At 39.4% G+C, this 17,195-nt stretch overlaps 1 protein-coding gene across 5 annotated transcripts in view; it reads left to right on the plus strand.

The window, feature by feature from the left end:
• The window catches only part of cep192 (centrosomal protein 192), a 104,707-nt gene that overhangs the window by 24,203 nt on the left and 63,309 nt on the right, over positions 1 to 17,195 (plus strand). For all 5 annotated transcript variants that reach the window (XM_072915559.1, XM_061982844.1, XM_061982843.2 and 2 more), the window contains 11 exons: positions 1,869 to 2,021; positions 4,208 to 4,355; positions 8,423 to 8,616; positions 11,153 to 11,272; positions 13,373 to 13,556; positions 13,664 to 13,813; positions 14,566 to 14,630; positions 14,761 to 14,988; positions 15,518 to 15,650; positions 15,765 to 15,832; positions 15,898 to 16,167. In XM_072915559.1, the coding sequence (XP_072771660.1) occupies positions 1,869 to 2,021; positions 4,208 to 4,355; positions 8,423 to 8,616; positions 11,153 to 11,272; positions 13,373 to 13,556; positions 13,664 to 13,813; positions 14,566 to 14,630; positions 14,761 to 14,988; positions 15,518 to 15,650; positions 15,765 to 15,832; positions 15,898 to 16,167 (1,713 nt within the window). The remainder of the gene's footprint in view (positions 1 to 1,868; positions 2,022 to 4,207; positions 4,356 to 8,422; positions 8,617 to 11,152; positions 11,273 to 13,372; positions 13,557 to 13,663; positions 13,814 to 14,565; positions 14,631 to 14,760; positions 14,989 to 15,517; positions 15,651 to 15,764; positions 15,833 to 15,897; positions 16,168 to 17,195) is intronic.

Below are 17,195 nucleotides of genomic sequence, written 5' to 3' on the forward strand. Positions count from 1 at the left end.
AAACTGTGTGTAAATATCTTGACAAATAGGAGACTTATTATATAGCTTAAGAAGAGCAGGCAGCAGCTAACACATTCTCACACTTTGTGTAACATCCAGGACAAAATGAAATGTCAGCCAGCTTGAAAATTGTTCCAACCTACTCAGTGGCCTAGTGGTTAGAGTGTCCACCCTGAGATCGGTAGGTTATGAGTTCAAACCCCTGCCGAGTCATACCAAAGACTATAAAAATGGGACCCATTACCTCCCTGCTTGGCACTAAGCATCAAGGGTTGGAATTGGGGGTTAAATCACCAAAAATGATTCCAGAGCACGACCACCGCTGCTGCCCACTGCTCCCCACTGCTCCCCTCACCTCCCAGGGGGTGACCAAGGGGATGGGTCAAATGAAGAGGACAATTTTCACCACACCTAGTGTGTGTGACAATCATTGGTACTTTAACTTTAACTATAAGCGATGTGAAGATGCCCAGAATTGTTTCTGTTTAAATGTTTGCAATATTTCAGGGTTCCTGACTCGGAAACCTTACAATGTATACATCCATTGATACATTTTCTACGGCTTGTCCCTCTCGGGGTCATTGTGAGGTCGAGAAATGCCATATTTTTACCAATTTTCTATATTTTGAAATAGAAATGCTGATGCTCTTTTCACCTGAGCATTAGACACGCATAATAAAGTTGTTTGGGAAATCGCCTGACGTTATTTGGTGCTAAATTCAACACATTGGCACCACAAAAAACTTTAAGGCCCCGTTTAAACTGCACACCAAATCAGATTTTTTTGCCCTCAAGTGACACAGATGCCACCGAAGTGCTTCAAATCTGATCTTTTGGCATCAGATCCAGGCCACATCAGGAGGTAGTCCTGAATCCGATTGGAATCGGATCTTTTCAAATGTGACTTCAGTCTAAACGGCAATGCGAGCTGAATGTGAGTTTTTTTCGTCAGCTTTGGGCGAGCTAGGTCACTCGTGTGCGCCAGGATAGACGCAGTCGCCAGCGGAAGTGGAAATCACAACATCCGGTTTCGGTGAACAAAGTCTATTTAAGACGACCTAATTTTCCGGTGCATCACTTGTCAATAGTGCGCAAATAATAGGCTATATGTAATAAATATATATTTTGATTCCGAAGAAATAGCGATTGTTGCTTTGTAGCTGTGGCACATTTGCTTACATGTGAATTGAAAGAAAAAAAGCTACACTTTATATATCCATTCATACATTATATTACTTTAATTAATTTTCACATAAAAAAACAAATATTTTTAAGGTGAGGCAACTTATTTAATTTTGTAGTAGTAGCCACTTCCTCCTGGTCAATTTCCTTTGTTTTCACTTCATCGAACTGGAGTCCGATAAAAATCACATTTTACTTGCAGTGTAAACAGTCAGCTGGAAAAAATCAGATAAAAAAAAAAGTCAGGTTTGGGACACTTTGGCCTGCAGTGTAAACGTAGTCTATGTCGCTACTGGCCCGACGTTTCCTAAATAATGTTTTCTTTAAAAAAATAAATAAATACTTAAAGCCCTGTCCAGCTGTTTACTGACTTATACTATTCATGTTGAAGTAACTTTTACTGCAAATGAAAATTGTCTCCAAATGTCGGTTATCAGCCCTCCTTGACTACTAATAGTAATATCTGGTCCCTTAAAAAACATATCGGTTAATCTCTAGTACCCATTCCTATTCGACAAGTCATTCCGCCATTCCATATTTACGTCATTGTTAGCGGCCACCTCAAGCGCCCGTTTCAAGTATCGTAGACATCCCATCCTTGATGATGGAGACCAGGGGATAGATTGATTGACTTGGTACAGGATACGAATACCCATGACTTATTACAAACATGTCCATTCCTGCAGGAAAACTTCCAGATGCCGGACGTGCGTATGGCTGCCACAGGGAGGGACTCCTGTCCTGCCAGCGACGAGGACACGGAGGATGAGCTTGAGTCTGCCAGACGGACCAACCGTTCCACAAGAACAAAGCCGCTGCCAAGAATCTCCAGACAATTGGTGAGAAGTAGAACACGAGTACAGTAGTACCTCAACTTACAAGCTTAATTGGTCGGTTCTGTGTCGTAGCTCGTACATTGAAAAACTTGAATGGCGAAACGGCGTCGCCCATTGAAATTTCAATCAATCAAATCTGTGCTTGGCCCCCCCAAACAGCACAATTTTAACATGTAAAATGCCTTTTAAAAAGAAAAAAAAAAATTTCTTTAATAAATATTTCATGAAAAACTGTACAACAAAATGTAGTACAAACAAGTACAGTGGTTTTAAGAAATAAAAACGTTGTACAGCATTTACCTAGGAGACTAGACCACTGCGGTATATCCTGATGCTTCTTTGTCAAACACACAATCAGCAGGTTCTAAGCATTTTTATGGATAAATGTCCGCCGTTTGTCGATTCGTTCTGCTTCAATACAGTGCAGACTAGCAGTGCTGCGCTCCAACTGCTTCACCAAGTTGGCCAGCGACATTGTAAGTCATGTTTTGATGATTTCTTTCTTTAATTCAATGAATATCATCCACTTCTTCTTCTCAGTCACTCACTTTCTTCCTTCTCATTCTTGGGAAAACAAAATGATGTCCATCACTAGCCATACGCTAACGCAAGCCCAGTACAAGCAACTGTTTTGGTTGGATTTTACAGGGTTCATTGTGACATTCTCTACACTAACTAAGAGGGATGTTCACATTTGAACCAATACGGTACCAATTCCCAATACCTGGGAATCTATACCAGTACACCACGGTACCAATTTTGGATACTTTTGTGTGTGTATTTAAAAAAAAAAAAAAAAAAAAAAAAAAACATTTTTTATTGCAACGTTTAAAAATGAGCTGATCATGGTAACTAACTGCTGTCCAGTTATATCTTATTTTTATTATAAAAATTTTAAGTCTCAATTACAGTTGCAATTCCAAAACTGAAGATGGCAGTAGTGTATAGTTTATGGTTCGTTGGCTAGTCAGTTCTGTTTTTGCTGTCTAGTCTTTTCTTTGCCCCCTAAAAAGTGTTAATACTATAAGTATTTCTTTAAATTAAGCACCAGCTGTTTGATTTTAAAATGCATCTTAGTTGTTGTTTTCATTAACACATTTGGAAGTGTTAAAATTGCCATTTAAAATTGCTAATGCTAATCAGTAGCATGTCAGTAGCAAAGCCAATGTATATTAGCATCAAGCTGGAACATATTTGGAAATGTGGAGCCTTACTTGACTTCCGAATGAGTATTTTTGAGTCAATTTTTTTGTTGACATTGAACATTGCAACATTACCTACTGCAGGGGTTTTTAACCTTTTTGACCTCGGGGCCCAACTTTTTCACCACAGAAGGCTCAAATATTACAACTGAATTAGTAATCTTACTTTTAATTGTAATCATTATTCAATTATATCTAGCCTACTTACAGTTTAATAGGCTAATCCTTGTCAAATAATATGAAAGCATGTGTTAATCACAAAGATTATTATTAAGGCTTAGGTCAGGCTGATTACAAAATATACGGCAGAAATATGCAGTGCTAAAAAAAATTTACTCTAACAAAATTAATAATAAATAGCAATAATGCTTCTTGAATAAACTGCGAACATCTTTTAAAACGAAAACACAAATCCACCACTTTCGTCATATTTTTTTTCACTTAAGAAACCTCTGTATGATTTTAGCTGCAGACTTCTGTTTGTTTGATATTGTCATTACTGCCACAAGTGGTGGAAAAGTGTATTACAGCTGAGTACCGCTGTGGCTCACAGCTGAGAAACACATTTTTTGTCCCAACAATTGGCCCCTATGGGTAAGAAACACTGACCTAGAAGCTGTCTGGTTGAGTCTGCTCTCAGTGCTGCTGGAGTGATTGCCAAGTGACGTCACGTGCATCCCAGGTACCGTAGATGTAATTAGACATTACATGAATCGGTGACCAGTGGGATTTGGTCGGTGCCAAAAAAGTACCCAGTTCTGTACCCATCCCTACAAACTAGTGGCGGGGAGGCTTGTAGCTCAATTTTTTTAGCATAACAACTAGCTGAGAGACAGCTCATATCTCAAAAGACTTGTCAGTGGGGGCACTCGTAAGTCGAGGCACTTCTGTATTTACACATCACTTAAGATTAGCCAGCCTCACGATTGTGCTTCTTTCCCAAGTGATTGCGCAGTTAAAATAATGTGGTGACACGTCTTTGTGCAGGTCGGTGAGAGCAACCATCCCAGCTTCAGGCCAGGTTTAGAGGGAGGAAGCTCTGAGGATGAATCAAGTAAGCCCGGACGTCCATGTCTGTCTGGAATTGAACACCGAAGATCTGCTGAAGGACAAGTTATTAGCGCTCCTGTCACAGGTGACACACATTGTTACCTACGTTACCTACGGTAGTGTTGACACAATCTATATGCAACTTTTTCATTCACTTAGCATTGCAATATACTGAATGTACCCGCTGTTTTTATTTTTTACAATGATCAGTATCATGTTTTTGATTTTTCCAAGATCCTCAAAGATAATTCATAGACAACAAAGAAAGCACAACGGTTTTCAACCAAAAAAACTGCCAAACACATGTGTCCGTCTTGCTGCCCTCTCAGTTGTTGTGCAACCACACACGCAGAAAGACAGAGTTACATTTGCATATTCTTTGTTCAATACACGCAGGAGTTGCATTAATTCCAGGAGGGTGCATGTTTTGCCAAAACACCGGCTTATATTTAAGGGCAGCTGCAACGAGACCGTTTCTAAGATGCTAATTAGTTTACTACGTACTAACTAGTTTTTTTTCCAAGTACCATTATCACTAGAGGACTAGAAACAAAGGAATGGCTAAGCAGCTACAAAACAGCTACACACCAGGATGACACAAGAAGCTAACGGCTAAAGCTTTGATGTAAAGTAGGGGTGATCGATCCAGATGTCGATACTATCGACTAGGGGCGTTACGATTTGTTTCAACGATTGGATACGATTCAAAATTTGTGGTTGCCAATTTAGAGACAATATTGTTTTTTAGAACGATACGATCGGAAACGATTCAGTGAGTTGAAATGAATTCAGTAACTTTTTAGCCAAAAAATTAAAGCGCTGTAAGTGTGAAATAAATAGTGGATACGAGACACTGAAGATTCCTATATTCCTGTTATTTCTTGTAAAGGAATTGTGGATAAATGAATAATAGAAACACACAAGCAGGTACACAACAATTAATGGCCAATGCAGTCAGGTCTTATTTGAATAAAGTGCTACCAACACTTTAGCTTGAATCAACAAGAGGAAACATTTTCTGCTCTTTTCAACATTCGATGAAGGACAGCGTCTCAGGTGTGTGGGAGCATGTATGCCCCATCATCTCTGTTGATGGTGTTGGCCCCTCGCTTCCTAATTTCCATAGCCTCCTTCATCCATCGCTTCTTTTTATTTCTTTGTAATGACTTTTCCTGGGCTGCTGTGCTGTCGTTTCATGTTGCAGTGCGCTTCTGTAACTCGCTCCCCTGTCATTGCTGTTGTCCCTTGCGTTATTTGTGGCTTAAAGTTGTGTGGCGGCGTTCTATTATTGTGTTGCTGTTTGTCTGTGTTGTGGCTCTTACATTCGTGCTGTAGATGAAAGTTTTTGTGTTTTAATTTATGATAATGTCTTGTGGCGTTTGTTGTGACCTTTTTCAACCACTGTAGATATCCGCCATTTTTGTTTTGATGACGCCACAGACAGGCAGGCAGACTTCACGTTTAACGCCCTTATCGTTAAAAGTGATTAACTTTTTATAAACTCTGCCGTTCTTAAATCCAATATATTCCATATTGTTGTATCAATGAAATCGAACGATTCGCTTTTAAAACGGTGTTGGATCGATATATATCTAGTGGAAGGCAAACTTGCCCAGCACAGATCGATGTAGTTGAATATAAGGAATATAAAATTATATGTTGATTGAGGCTTTCCCTTAGATTGCCAAAATACCTGTGGCGGTGGGGGGTGTGGTTAGGGCTGTGGTGGGGGTGTGGTCACCATGACGTCACTGTATAATTTGCTTTGATAAGATTTTCTTCAAAAAGGCTCCAAAAATGTATACATACATTTAAAAACAAACCTGTGATTATTATTAGTATTAACTCTAAAAGCCTTAGTGGCCACATGCGTGGACAGCACCTTTTAGCTCTTATTTCCAAAATTGTGTACACTACTGAATTGGGGTCTTATGCCGACATATGGACACTTATACTGCTATCTGGTGGTGTCAAAAGAGTATAACATACATTTAGGGATGTCCGATAATGGCTTTTTGCCGATATCCGATATTCCGATATTGTCCAACTCTTTAATTACGGATACCGATATCAACCGATACTGATATATACAGTCGTGGAATCAACACATTATTATGCCTAATTTGGACAACCATCCAGGTATGGTGAAGATAAGGTCCTTTTTAAAAAATGAAAATAAAATAAGATAAATAAATTAAAAACATTTTCTTGAATAAAAAAGAAAGTAAAACAATATAAAAACAGTTACATAGAAACTAGTAATTAGAAACTAGTAATTAATGAAAATGAGTAAAATTAACTGTACTATTAGTACTATTAGTGGACCAGCAGCACACACAATCATGTGTGCTTACGGACTGTATCCCTTGCAGACTGTATTGATATATAATGTAGGAACCAGAATATTAATAACAGAAAGAAACAACCCATTTGTGTGAAAGAGTGTAAATGGGGGAGGGAGGTTTTTTGGGTTGGTGCACTAATTGTAAGTGTATATGGTGTTTTTTATGTTGATTTAATAAAAAAACAAAAAACGATACTGATAATAAAAAAACGATACCGATAATTTCCGATATTACAGTTTAAAGCATTTATCGGCCAATAATATCGGCCTGCCGATATTATCGGACACCTCTACATACAATGGAATTTGGAAAAAAAAGTGTAAAAATAAAAATTAGCATGTCACTACACATGAAGTACACGTTTGTGTACTTAAGGACTTAAGTACATCATATCAAAAGATGATTTTTAGTTTTTATTCTAATTAGGGCCCAATAAGCCCAAATAGCAAAGAGAAATAAAAAAAAAAAGCATGTAAACAAACAGCTTGGGCCTTAAGAGGTTAAAATATGTTTTGTATTATATTGTTTTGCTCTATTTTCAATTGTTTTTCAACTGCCTAGAGACTTTTTTTTTTTTTCAAAACAACTACCAACAAATCTAGCATCTTTTTTGGTGTTATAAGAGACTTCTGTCCCTCGATGTCGATGAAAAGGGCTGCAGCGAGCATGACGTCACACTTGCTTGCCGCTGCTGCTCCAGTTGGACTTTCTCTCTCCATAAAAGCTGCCACTGTCTTTTTAATATTTGCACATTTTGTAGATCAGTGTCCGCATGTGTATCTGAGATATATTAAAGTTACGTCCACGTCGCAGACATGCTGACTACGCTCCAGGCAATGGCGTGCGTCTTCTTTATTTCCTCACAACATTTGGTTTTGGCAGCGCTGTTTTCAAAGATCAAAGTTTTTTTTATTTTTTGGCGGCCGAAAATTAAGGTGCATCACTAGTTAATAGTGCGGAAATAATAGGCTATATATAGCCATTCATACTGTAACAACCTGCTGGTGGTAATGCTGGTTTTGATTTGATGATAATTTTTCCCATGATCCCAAACACACCGTCCGTTCCCAAAAGCAAATTGGCAGAGAATGAGGAAGTGTTGTTGTGTGTCCGGGGAAACACGGCGACGAAAGTGTTTGCACAGGAGGTAAAACCTGTTGGAATTGGGTCGGTTGTTATTAGAGGTGGGGGAAATAATCAATTTTTAGATGCATCGCAATTCAGACAGGGACGATTATAGAATTGATTAGTGAATGTCAATAATCGATGATCGATTTATTTATTGTAAATAGAGTAATGCCGATCGTTGTAAAATTTGGCTGACTGCAGCGTGCCACTTCACCGAGAGATCCAACCAGCTCCTTTACTATTGGGCACTTATGGTCCAGTTTTGCACACATTTTCCATAATATGATAAATGTGGGAACTAATTTAAAGGAGCCATATGTAATAATTTGGCCAGAAATGGTACTGCAATCACGGTCACAATTCTGTGGATACACAAATGCTACATGTGTCCTGAATAAACACAATATAAATACTTTATATTGTTCTGTGATTTTTATTTTTGACAGGCAAGTCAAGTAAAATGGTAGATAATTTTAATATTGAAGTTTTCAGAATACACAGTTCTAATCAACTATATTCTATTCTAAATTAACCTTGTCCAGGTGTGACAAATGTGCAGAGATGTTGATTTGTGAACATGAATCTGAAAGCTTGTTGAAGGCCATGTTAACTTTGTATGTGGAGTGATACTTTGGATGCATGTACAAGTGGCAAGTGACATGAGTGTTGTGTCAAGCAGGAGACGGAGGTGTTGGCGATGGCAGCAGTGGCAGTGAAGAAAGTGGAAACAGACTTTCGACAATCGCCTTTCCAACGACAACAACGGATGTGCGGCGAGGGCTGGGCCTTGTGGGCAGCAGTGCTGTGGCTGAAGATGGAGACTGTGCTCGTAACATTGGAACAGGAAGGAGCAACCTCTCCACCTGTGCACAGGCAAGCTCCTAAATTGCTGGGTTGCATATGAAGCCACGTTTGGCTCACGTCCGGCTCGTTGCATATGTGTGGTGGTCAAGCTAGCTCTGTTTTCAATGGGTACTAGGCGCCATTTAGCCTTCCTCGAAGAAAATGTCCGTATAATTGCGTTGTTTTTGGCTGTACGGACCATTCAAATCGCGAAAAGGGTAAACGTTTCTTCAGAGTTCCTCAAGAGGTAATCAAGAAGGGCGGAAGACTGCAAGATATTACAAAACGACGACGAGAAAAGTAGCACGTACTTCAGTTCAAAGGATGAGAGTTGAAGGTTTGCAGTGGTCACTTTGTTAAAGGTTTGTTTGATATACTTTTAAACTTTTTTATTTCCCATTTAAGTATTATCTTGATATTGTTTGGATTTTGCTATGAGTGTTTCGTAACGCTCCAACTCAGCGAGTCAAAATAAAAGAAAGCAAATGTGAGTAAAACCTAAGAGGTGAGCTTTTACCAAAGGCAGCAATCATAAATGAAGCTTTCAGCACATACAAAATGGTGACATTTTATATTTTGATGAAGACGGGAAAAAACACACAGACGGCGCATGCAACGACAACAAACATGGCTGTAGATGTGAAGTTAAATGATGAAATGCAAACTTAACCGAGCAAAAACTATGCATATTTATCCGGGAGAGTCTTGATATCGATTTCCTTGCCCCAGCCAAACGTAAAGAAGTTGTAGACCTCAATGCTTTTCCAAGTTTCCATTTGTTTTGTCGTGTAGAATGATGTCTATAGCACCAGATAGTTTGACATGTCTGGGAACGCGACCAACGGATAATCCTTGATATCACTCGACCAATCTTTTTTTGCTAAAGTATAGGGATAGATTCCATTGCCTAGTTTGATTTTTTGCTGCTTTTAGTGGTAAGATCTAGGCCTCTTGCGTACTCAGTTTGTGCGCTGCTTGTTGCTCAACAGCCATCTTGGCGTGGTTCAACACCACTGGTTTTCACTACCGGGAAGAGGTCACGTGTCTGAATACATACAACATGCTAAAATTTTTGTAGATCAAATGTACTTCCAGTTTTACCTTTCTGCTGGCACTACTCCAATGTTACTATGGCTTATAGCGAGAAGCCTGCTGCCACTTTCAGCACATCGCACTTATTCGCAAATATTTCGGCAGTAAAACAATGTTTCTCACAAGTATGCAGTTTGCATAAATGCTGGGTAGGAGTCGGGTGACATTTGCATATTCACTACGACATAAAAGTCATTGTGTGTGGACAGGAACAACAGTAAACAATAAAGGGAACACTAAAATAACAAATCCTAGATCTGAATAGATGAAATATTCTTTTCAAATAGTTTATTTACAACAAAAGGATCAATGCATATCTAATGTATGAACCCATGGACACCTGGTTTTGGAGTCACACTCAAAATAAAGTGAAAAAACACACTATAGGCTGTCTATTCCATTCACACAACTGCATGTCAAATTGATTGTCAATTAGTGTTGACTCCTAAGTGGACAGAAGTGTGATTGACTTTGAGGTACATTGTGTTGTTTAAGTGTTCACTTTTATTTTTTGGGCAGATTAGTTTGTGTCAGGAAATGTGACATTATGTCATGTTTTTAAAAATGAACATGAACCTATTGACTTACAAGGGTAGCTTTCATTTTGCAAATGTGTGTGCGACGTGCCTCATATAACAGACACAGGCAATGAAAAAACATTGTTATTAACATGTTGTGCTGTTTGTTTGTTTTAGTTTGCACCATAAGTGAGACTGTTTGAACTGTCACGTCAAGCTAGTTGGTGGTACTGCCTGATGATGGAGCAATGCAGAGCCGTATATAGAGAGTATGGCCAATTCGGTTTTAAAGTTGGGACCAAACATGGCGCCCTGTAGTCACGTGAAGGCCTTTTGACCAATCAGAGAGTATGGCATGACAGTCTCCTAAATGATTGGTCAAAGGCCCCTCATGTGATGACGGGGCGCCATGTTTGGTCCCTACTTTGAAACTGATTTGGCCTTACTCTGCTCTGGAGCAACCGTATATGTTACCTTTAGCTACATACAGTCACACTGCCATCTAGTGGATAGATTTCACATTTTAATTTAATTTCTCAATCCGCACAGTGTCGTCACGGGGGTGGGGGCGAATTGCAAATTACGAAGTTTGGGTTAGGGCAGGTAAATACATTCTAATAATTGTCTTCTCTAATTCTTCATTCCTGTCCCTCTAATTGATCATAATTCTACTTCGAGATGTTATCCAGTTTGCGATTTAGTTCAGAAATCGCCATAGTCTTGGGTGCCTACATCTCTGGCCATCCCATCAATCATGACAGGAAGTTTCTGGGTCACCAGAACAGCTGCCCTAGTCTTCCGAATTTGTCGATGCACCAGGGCAACGCTAGTTCCAAATAGGTCCATAACTTTGATGCCCTCAATGAAATTAATCACTAGGCACACTACCGTCCACTCCTTCGACTCATCCATAAGTGTCCAGCTTGCATGTGAATAGTTTCTTTATTTTTGTACAGATGGGTGATCGTGTGGGTCCTGTTGGAACTGTTGAAGGCGGCACCTCTAAAAGTGCATCAGGAAGTCAAAGAGTTTCTCCTGTCAATTGGAGCATGCTTAAAGACAGACAGGAAACACATGTGAGTACAAAAACAAATGTTTTCACCCCAAATGTTAAAAGAAAACATTACTGATGTGTGCGTACATTATGATCAATGTTGTAGTGATTCACTCGATGGACAATTGTCCGTTTGATCCAGGTGGCCGCGGAAGTTTTTTTTCCTGTTGATTTTAGGTAAACATGCTTGGCTCCAAGTTCCACATTTTCACCGTCAAGTCACACCGATCTCACGCTGTTTTACCCTCTCTTCGTGCTCGCTTCTACAACCAGTAGTTAATCCTCTCAGTGCTGTACGGTGTGACAAATCTACTCGGAAATGCGCCTAAAAATAGAAAGTGTGACTTAAAAAAAAACTGTGCTTAAAGGGATTTCAACCCTTTTATCGCATTTTGCTCCTAAAATAAATCCATACAAATTTGATCAAATTAGAGTACTGGTACATTTTTCGCCCATCTGTATAGCATGTTTGAAATAAATTTCAACCATAACCAAATGATTGATCACTAGCGCTGAAAAATGTGTGTATCTTGTGTGTAACTTTTCTTATATTATTTCAAGGCTTTTTCATTTTTCTTATCTCAAAACACCTCAAGTTGGGATCCTATTTTGCAAAACCTACTTTTCTTACTTGGCGATACTTGTTTTTGTATATTTGGGATCCACATCAGTCATGGTGGAGATATTTAGTTGCGTCAATGGATATTTCCATTTTTGGGTTAGTTTATGGGCCAAACTATATCGGGATATGAGCTTTGTTCATATCGCCCAGCCCTACACTCCAGTTAGCGACAGTGCTAGCACAGTTTAGGGATTTTCTTTGTTGAATTGAGGTTTGCAGTAGGCCTTATGATGGCATTGTGTTTATATGTCTGAGCGCACATGTGCACCTTGTTTGAGTGTTAATAATGACATTATGATATTTAAGACATTTCATATTGCTACAAAACAAATTCTGTGCTACTAATTGTTTTCATTTATTAGCAACGGTGCCACTAGTGAAAAAGCTAAGCGTACAGCACTGCTTCTGTATATTCAGCTTCAAAAGGATAAGGTTGTGAATCCTCATTTGTCCAAAAATAGTTGTTTTTGTTGTCTGTTAGCAAGTTGGTCATGATTAGTTCACACAACACACACGCACACACACACGTTTGTTTCCGGAAGTAGGAACACACATTGGTTGCCGGAAGTCAGAAATGCGCTGCTATGGAAACGGAAATGAATCCGTTGAGGAAAAAAATTCCAGTATTGTTAAAAATGACCAAAATATGGTAAATATTGAACATATTGTTATGAACATGTCTGTTACTACATTGTATATAGACTTGCAGCGTGTATATAACCGGTTGATGGAGGGTTTTGACGTTTTAGAGGGATTTGAAGAAGAAAAAAACGTCTCTGATAATGATTGTGAACGATAGGCAAAAGTCCAAAAAAAGTGCAGTTCTCCTTTAAAACATTGCACTGCTGTTATGAAACGACCACAAGCGCCTGCTTGTGTCCCTGTCGTCGCACTAGTAGGACTAACGACAAGCCATCTTGTTAAATAGGGTCTGGAGACACTTAAGCGCCAAGTTCCAACACTGGTGAGACGTGCTCCCAATTGCAATTCATGCACGCCTTAAATCTGCGCATGCGTATGTATCCAAGGATAGTGGAGATGTCATTTCATTGAAGGACTTCTTCATGTGAGTACTACTACTAAATAATGCAATATTTTATTACTTAATATTAGGGGTGTCAAAAAATAATATATTTCAGATTAATCGCGATTCTTATTTGTCGCGGTTCTTAATCGATTATAAACAATTTATTGAAAAATCGATCGCTAAAAAGTCACTCAATCTATTTCAACTCACTGAACCGTTTCAGATCGTTCCTGAGTCGTATTAGCAACCACAAATATCGAAACTTATCGCAACGTTGTTCAAACAAATCGCTACACTTCTAGTTTATAAAATATCTGTGTCCGTGTGGACATGGCCTTAGTTAAATAAATGAGTAACGTACTATTTTGTAATTATATTGTACAACTACACTGCTAACAATCACATGTAGTTGATTGCTTCTTTGAACATATTGTACTGTGAAGTACTTCTTACAAGTAATGTCTTTATCCAAGGGGAGAGGAGGGCCGTGTGGGTTTCCGTCTGCAGCCGTGGTGTCAGACACGACCAGTGAAGAAGACAACTATGATCATTCTACCTCCCTGGAGCCCAAATATTTCTGTACCAGCTTCCACGAGCAACAAGGAGATTCAGATGACGAAGGGAACGAGTTTTCTGACGAGCTGGACTTTCAGCAAGGTTAGTGTTAATGCATAGTTGTGTAGTTTTAGCCTTCTTTATTTCTCGTCGTTGCATAGAAAGGTATAGTATGACTCAGCACATTGTGAGCATTGCTTGTGTTGCAGCTGCCGATGCTTCGGACAGTGTGGTGTACCAGAACGAGGAAGGCCAGTGGGTTACAGACCTGGCTTATTATGTCTCCTTTGAGAAGGAGCTTGATAAGAACACAACACTCAATGATGGACACGTTACAGCCGAAGAATTTGCTTCTCATGGTATGTAGCAAGATGACAAAAAGATCATAATTCAAATGTTCCTGATAAAATGCCCTTGATGGCAGGGAAGACGTGCGAAGTAATGAAGGTTGTGTTTGTGCGATTGTGTGAATGACGGACACGCTCCGTCACACGGGAAAAATCCATTAATTAACCGGGGTTGATGAATCGACGTTCTGACAAACCAAAAAACAACAAAGACAAGCTCAACTGTGCTGTATGCACTGCTCTGCCATTTCACACTTACAGAAGTCCCTGTGGTGCTCTTACAAATGATCAGAAAACACAATAAATCCTTAAATTTAACAATCGTATTCCTACAATAATAAACATTTAAAAACTTAAAATCCACATACAGTACATAAACATTGGCAAATGAGCAACTTACGAGAAAGAAGGGGGATGGGAGCGCGTGCTGTGTGCTCTTGGAACAGATGCCGCTGATGCCGTCTTCTCCGTTAAGGTGAAAAAGGTGCACTTTTTCCATCTTTATCAGAAAACTCTGTTCTCGTCACAATGAAAACAAACTTGCTGTCGTACAAAGCCTGCATCCTCAGTCTCTTCAACACGAGCAAGCGCAAAATGGCTGCCAGCAAGACAGAAAATTAATGTATGAGGCGTTTGCACACAGAGGTGTATTTAGCGCAATCATAAAGTTTAAAGAATAGCATAGGTTGCTATTGTAAGTTTGATAGTCACTCACATACACAGCGTAACTTGATATGTTGATGCGTTGTTGTTGTCTTCTTCAGGTGATGCTTTAGAGAAAATCATCGAAGATCAGGAGAAATTTGAAAAAGAGCACCCATTTATGCAGGTTTGGAATTTTTGATTGGTTTCCTTTTTGTCAATGCTCTATTTTTCTAATCCACATTTCTAATCGTTTCCCCTCACAGCAGGAGCTGCTGAATGCTTTGTTTGTAAACACTTTGCTTCTTTTGCTGCAGGAGGAGCAGATTGTAGCAGCCAACGCTAGCAACACTACCTTTCTCATGGACTCCTCTTGGAAAGCTGATCCCAGAAATCACGTCTTGATGAGAGCATCTCAGGTGGCTTCTGAGTTTGACCAGGGTGACCAAAACTACCTGCGGCTGTCGTTAGGACAGTTTTTTCAACAACGCTCTGAAGCATTGGGCTGTCTTGGCAGCAGCCGGAATGTGGATAGTGTCAAACGGGTCAGTGCTGGTCATTTCTTCATTTGTTCTTCACGCTAAGTTCACATGAACGCTAAAGGCTAGTTCTCATACTAACTTGTGTATTGTCTACACTAGACATCCAAGGCAGTCAAACTTTTTGACTTGGGGGGCTGCATTGGGCTAAAAAAATTTGGGCTAAAAAAGAATGCCATTGTAAGTTATTAATACTAACACAGACACTCGTAGATGTGTTAGCATATTAGCTAATGCTAATGACATTTGCTTCATTACATTATGACAGCACGTACACATATGCATGAAAACACTCCTCCAGACATCACACGTGGGACGGTTTAGTACATAAGAATTGTTTGTTATATTGTAAAACTTACAAACGTTGCTTGGAGTGATAAATGAAGAATCCTTTTGAGCAGAAAGGCTACGAATGGTTTTACTTTCGGTTCAAGGCATTAAAAATAGAAAGTTAATTTTAAAACGGCAACACTTGCAATAAGCAAACTTGTCCAAACGAAGATATAACCGATGTTCATGTTTCTTCAACACACAGCCATCCTTTGGCTATGTTATCAGCTCTCCAGAGAAGAGGGAACCGTTTGCGCTGCTTGAGCTGTCTGACTTACCAGCAGGAGAGAAGAATGACTCTGTGGAAGTTGGAGACACCGATCAAACGCTTTATGCCGGTGAGTCCACAACATTGTTGATCTGTGCAACTAAGTGGTTGGTGATTGGAAGAATCAGCCGCTCTTAGGCTCATCGGATCGATTGAACTGCTAATTGAGTTCGGCTTTTTGCAGATGACTTGGATAAAACCTTAGAGGTCGAGAATGAAGGGATGTCCCCAAAAGAGAGGAACACATGTCAGGTAGAAACACGGTGGCTTTTTGAAGTGACACGTAAACACGTTAGCACCATTTGTCTTCTTTTCAGGACCCTAGCAACCATGATGTTGTGCTTGGTGACGAGTGCCCCGACGCCACACTTAGTGTGGTCAATCAAAGCAACATGTCCCCCCAAAACAACCAAAGCAAGCTCACACGGAGCATCAGCACCATCGCATCAGTCATTGCAGATGCATCCTTCAGTACTGACACCTTAGCGCTGGCCGCTATGATCATGGAGCTGCACAAGAAAGACAGTTGCTCGCAACCCTCTCAACAATTTGCACCTGAGAAAGTCACAGAGGATCAATGCTCACATGTAAGTTCTGTGTACAGTGTATCACTATTTTAAATCTTTTGTTTTCAAATTATAGGCGCTTCTTAAGTTACATTGAAACAATGTCAATAATTGAACATAGTAATGTCAACAACCTGTGTAAGTGGATCGAGTCCTGGTCCACAGGTATTATAAGTTAAATTATTATATAATTTATTTATTGTAAGTACCCGCTTAAGTCGACCTACGCTTTCGACCACTTTTGACAACAACAAAGGCTAATTTGTGTGAAAAATGTAATTACACAGCATTGAAACATACACTCGCTATCTTCCTGTGCAGCCACCACAATCAATCACATGTAGGGGACACCCTGCATAGTATTCTTTTATACTTATAATTTGCATACTTTCATCACAAGCTTAAACATCTTCTTCACTTTGAAGCATTCTTTTTACAGGATGAATGGGAGAACATTTTAAGTGATTTTAAAAACAACTTTCTGTACAGATGTCATAGCTGTATGTTGAATTATACATAGTTTCTCTTTGTCCTTTTCAGAGTATTTGATCGCATTCATTGGATAGAGCAAAACTAGTGATGCACAATATTTATTTTTCAAGCCCATACAGATACCGAAATCTTATTTTGTTAAATGTAAATTTCAGTGTAGTTTGTGCTCACATTTGAGAGGACAAACATGACACAAACATTCGTAATTGTTAGAAAGCCCACTGTTTAATATGTTTGTGTTTATGCGTTTTGTCCTACTAATTTCGGCGGCCCATTAACTCAGCGTAGTTGTGTAGACTCTGACGCAACAGTTAGTTTACATGTATGATTTTCTCCGACGCTGCCACAGAAAAACAGGTTTTATGCCACTCATTTGTCTCATTTTGTCCACCAAACATTTAATGCTGTGCGTGAATACAAAAATGTGAGCTTTGTTGATGTTATTGACTTGTTGGAGTGCTAATCAGGCATATTTGGTAAGTGCATGACTGCAAGCTAAGCGATGCTAACATGCTATTTAAGATAGCTGTATGTACATATTACATCATTATGCCTCA

The sequence above is a fragment of the Nerophis lumbriciformis genome, linkage group LG21 (assembly GCF_033978685.3).
Source record: "Nerophis lumbriciformis linkage group LG21, RoL_Nlum_v2.1, whole genome shotgun sequence".
Lineage (NCBI taxonomy): Eukaryota > Metazoa > Chordata > Actinopteri > Syngnathiformes > Syngnathidae > Nerophis > Nerophis lumbriciformis.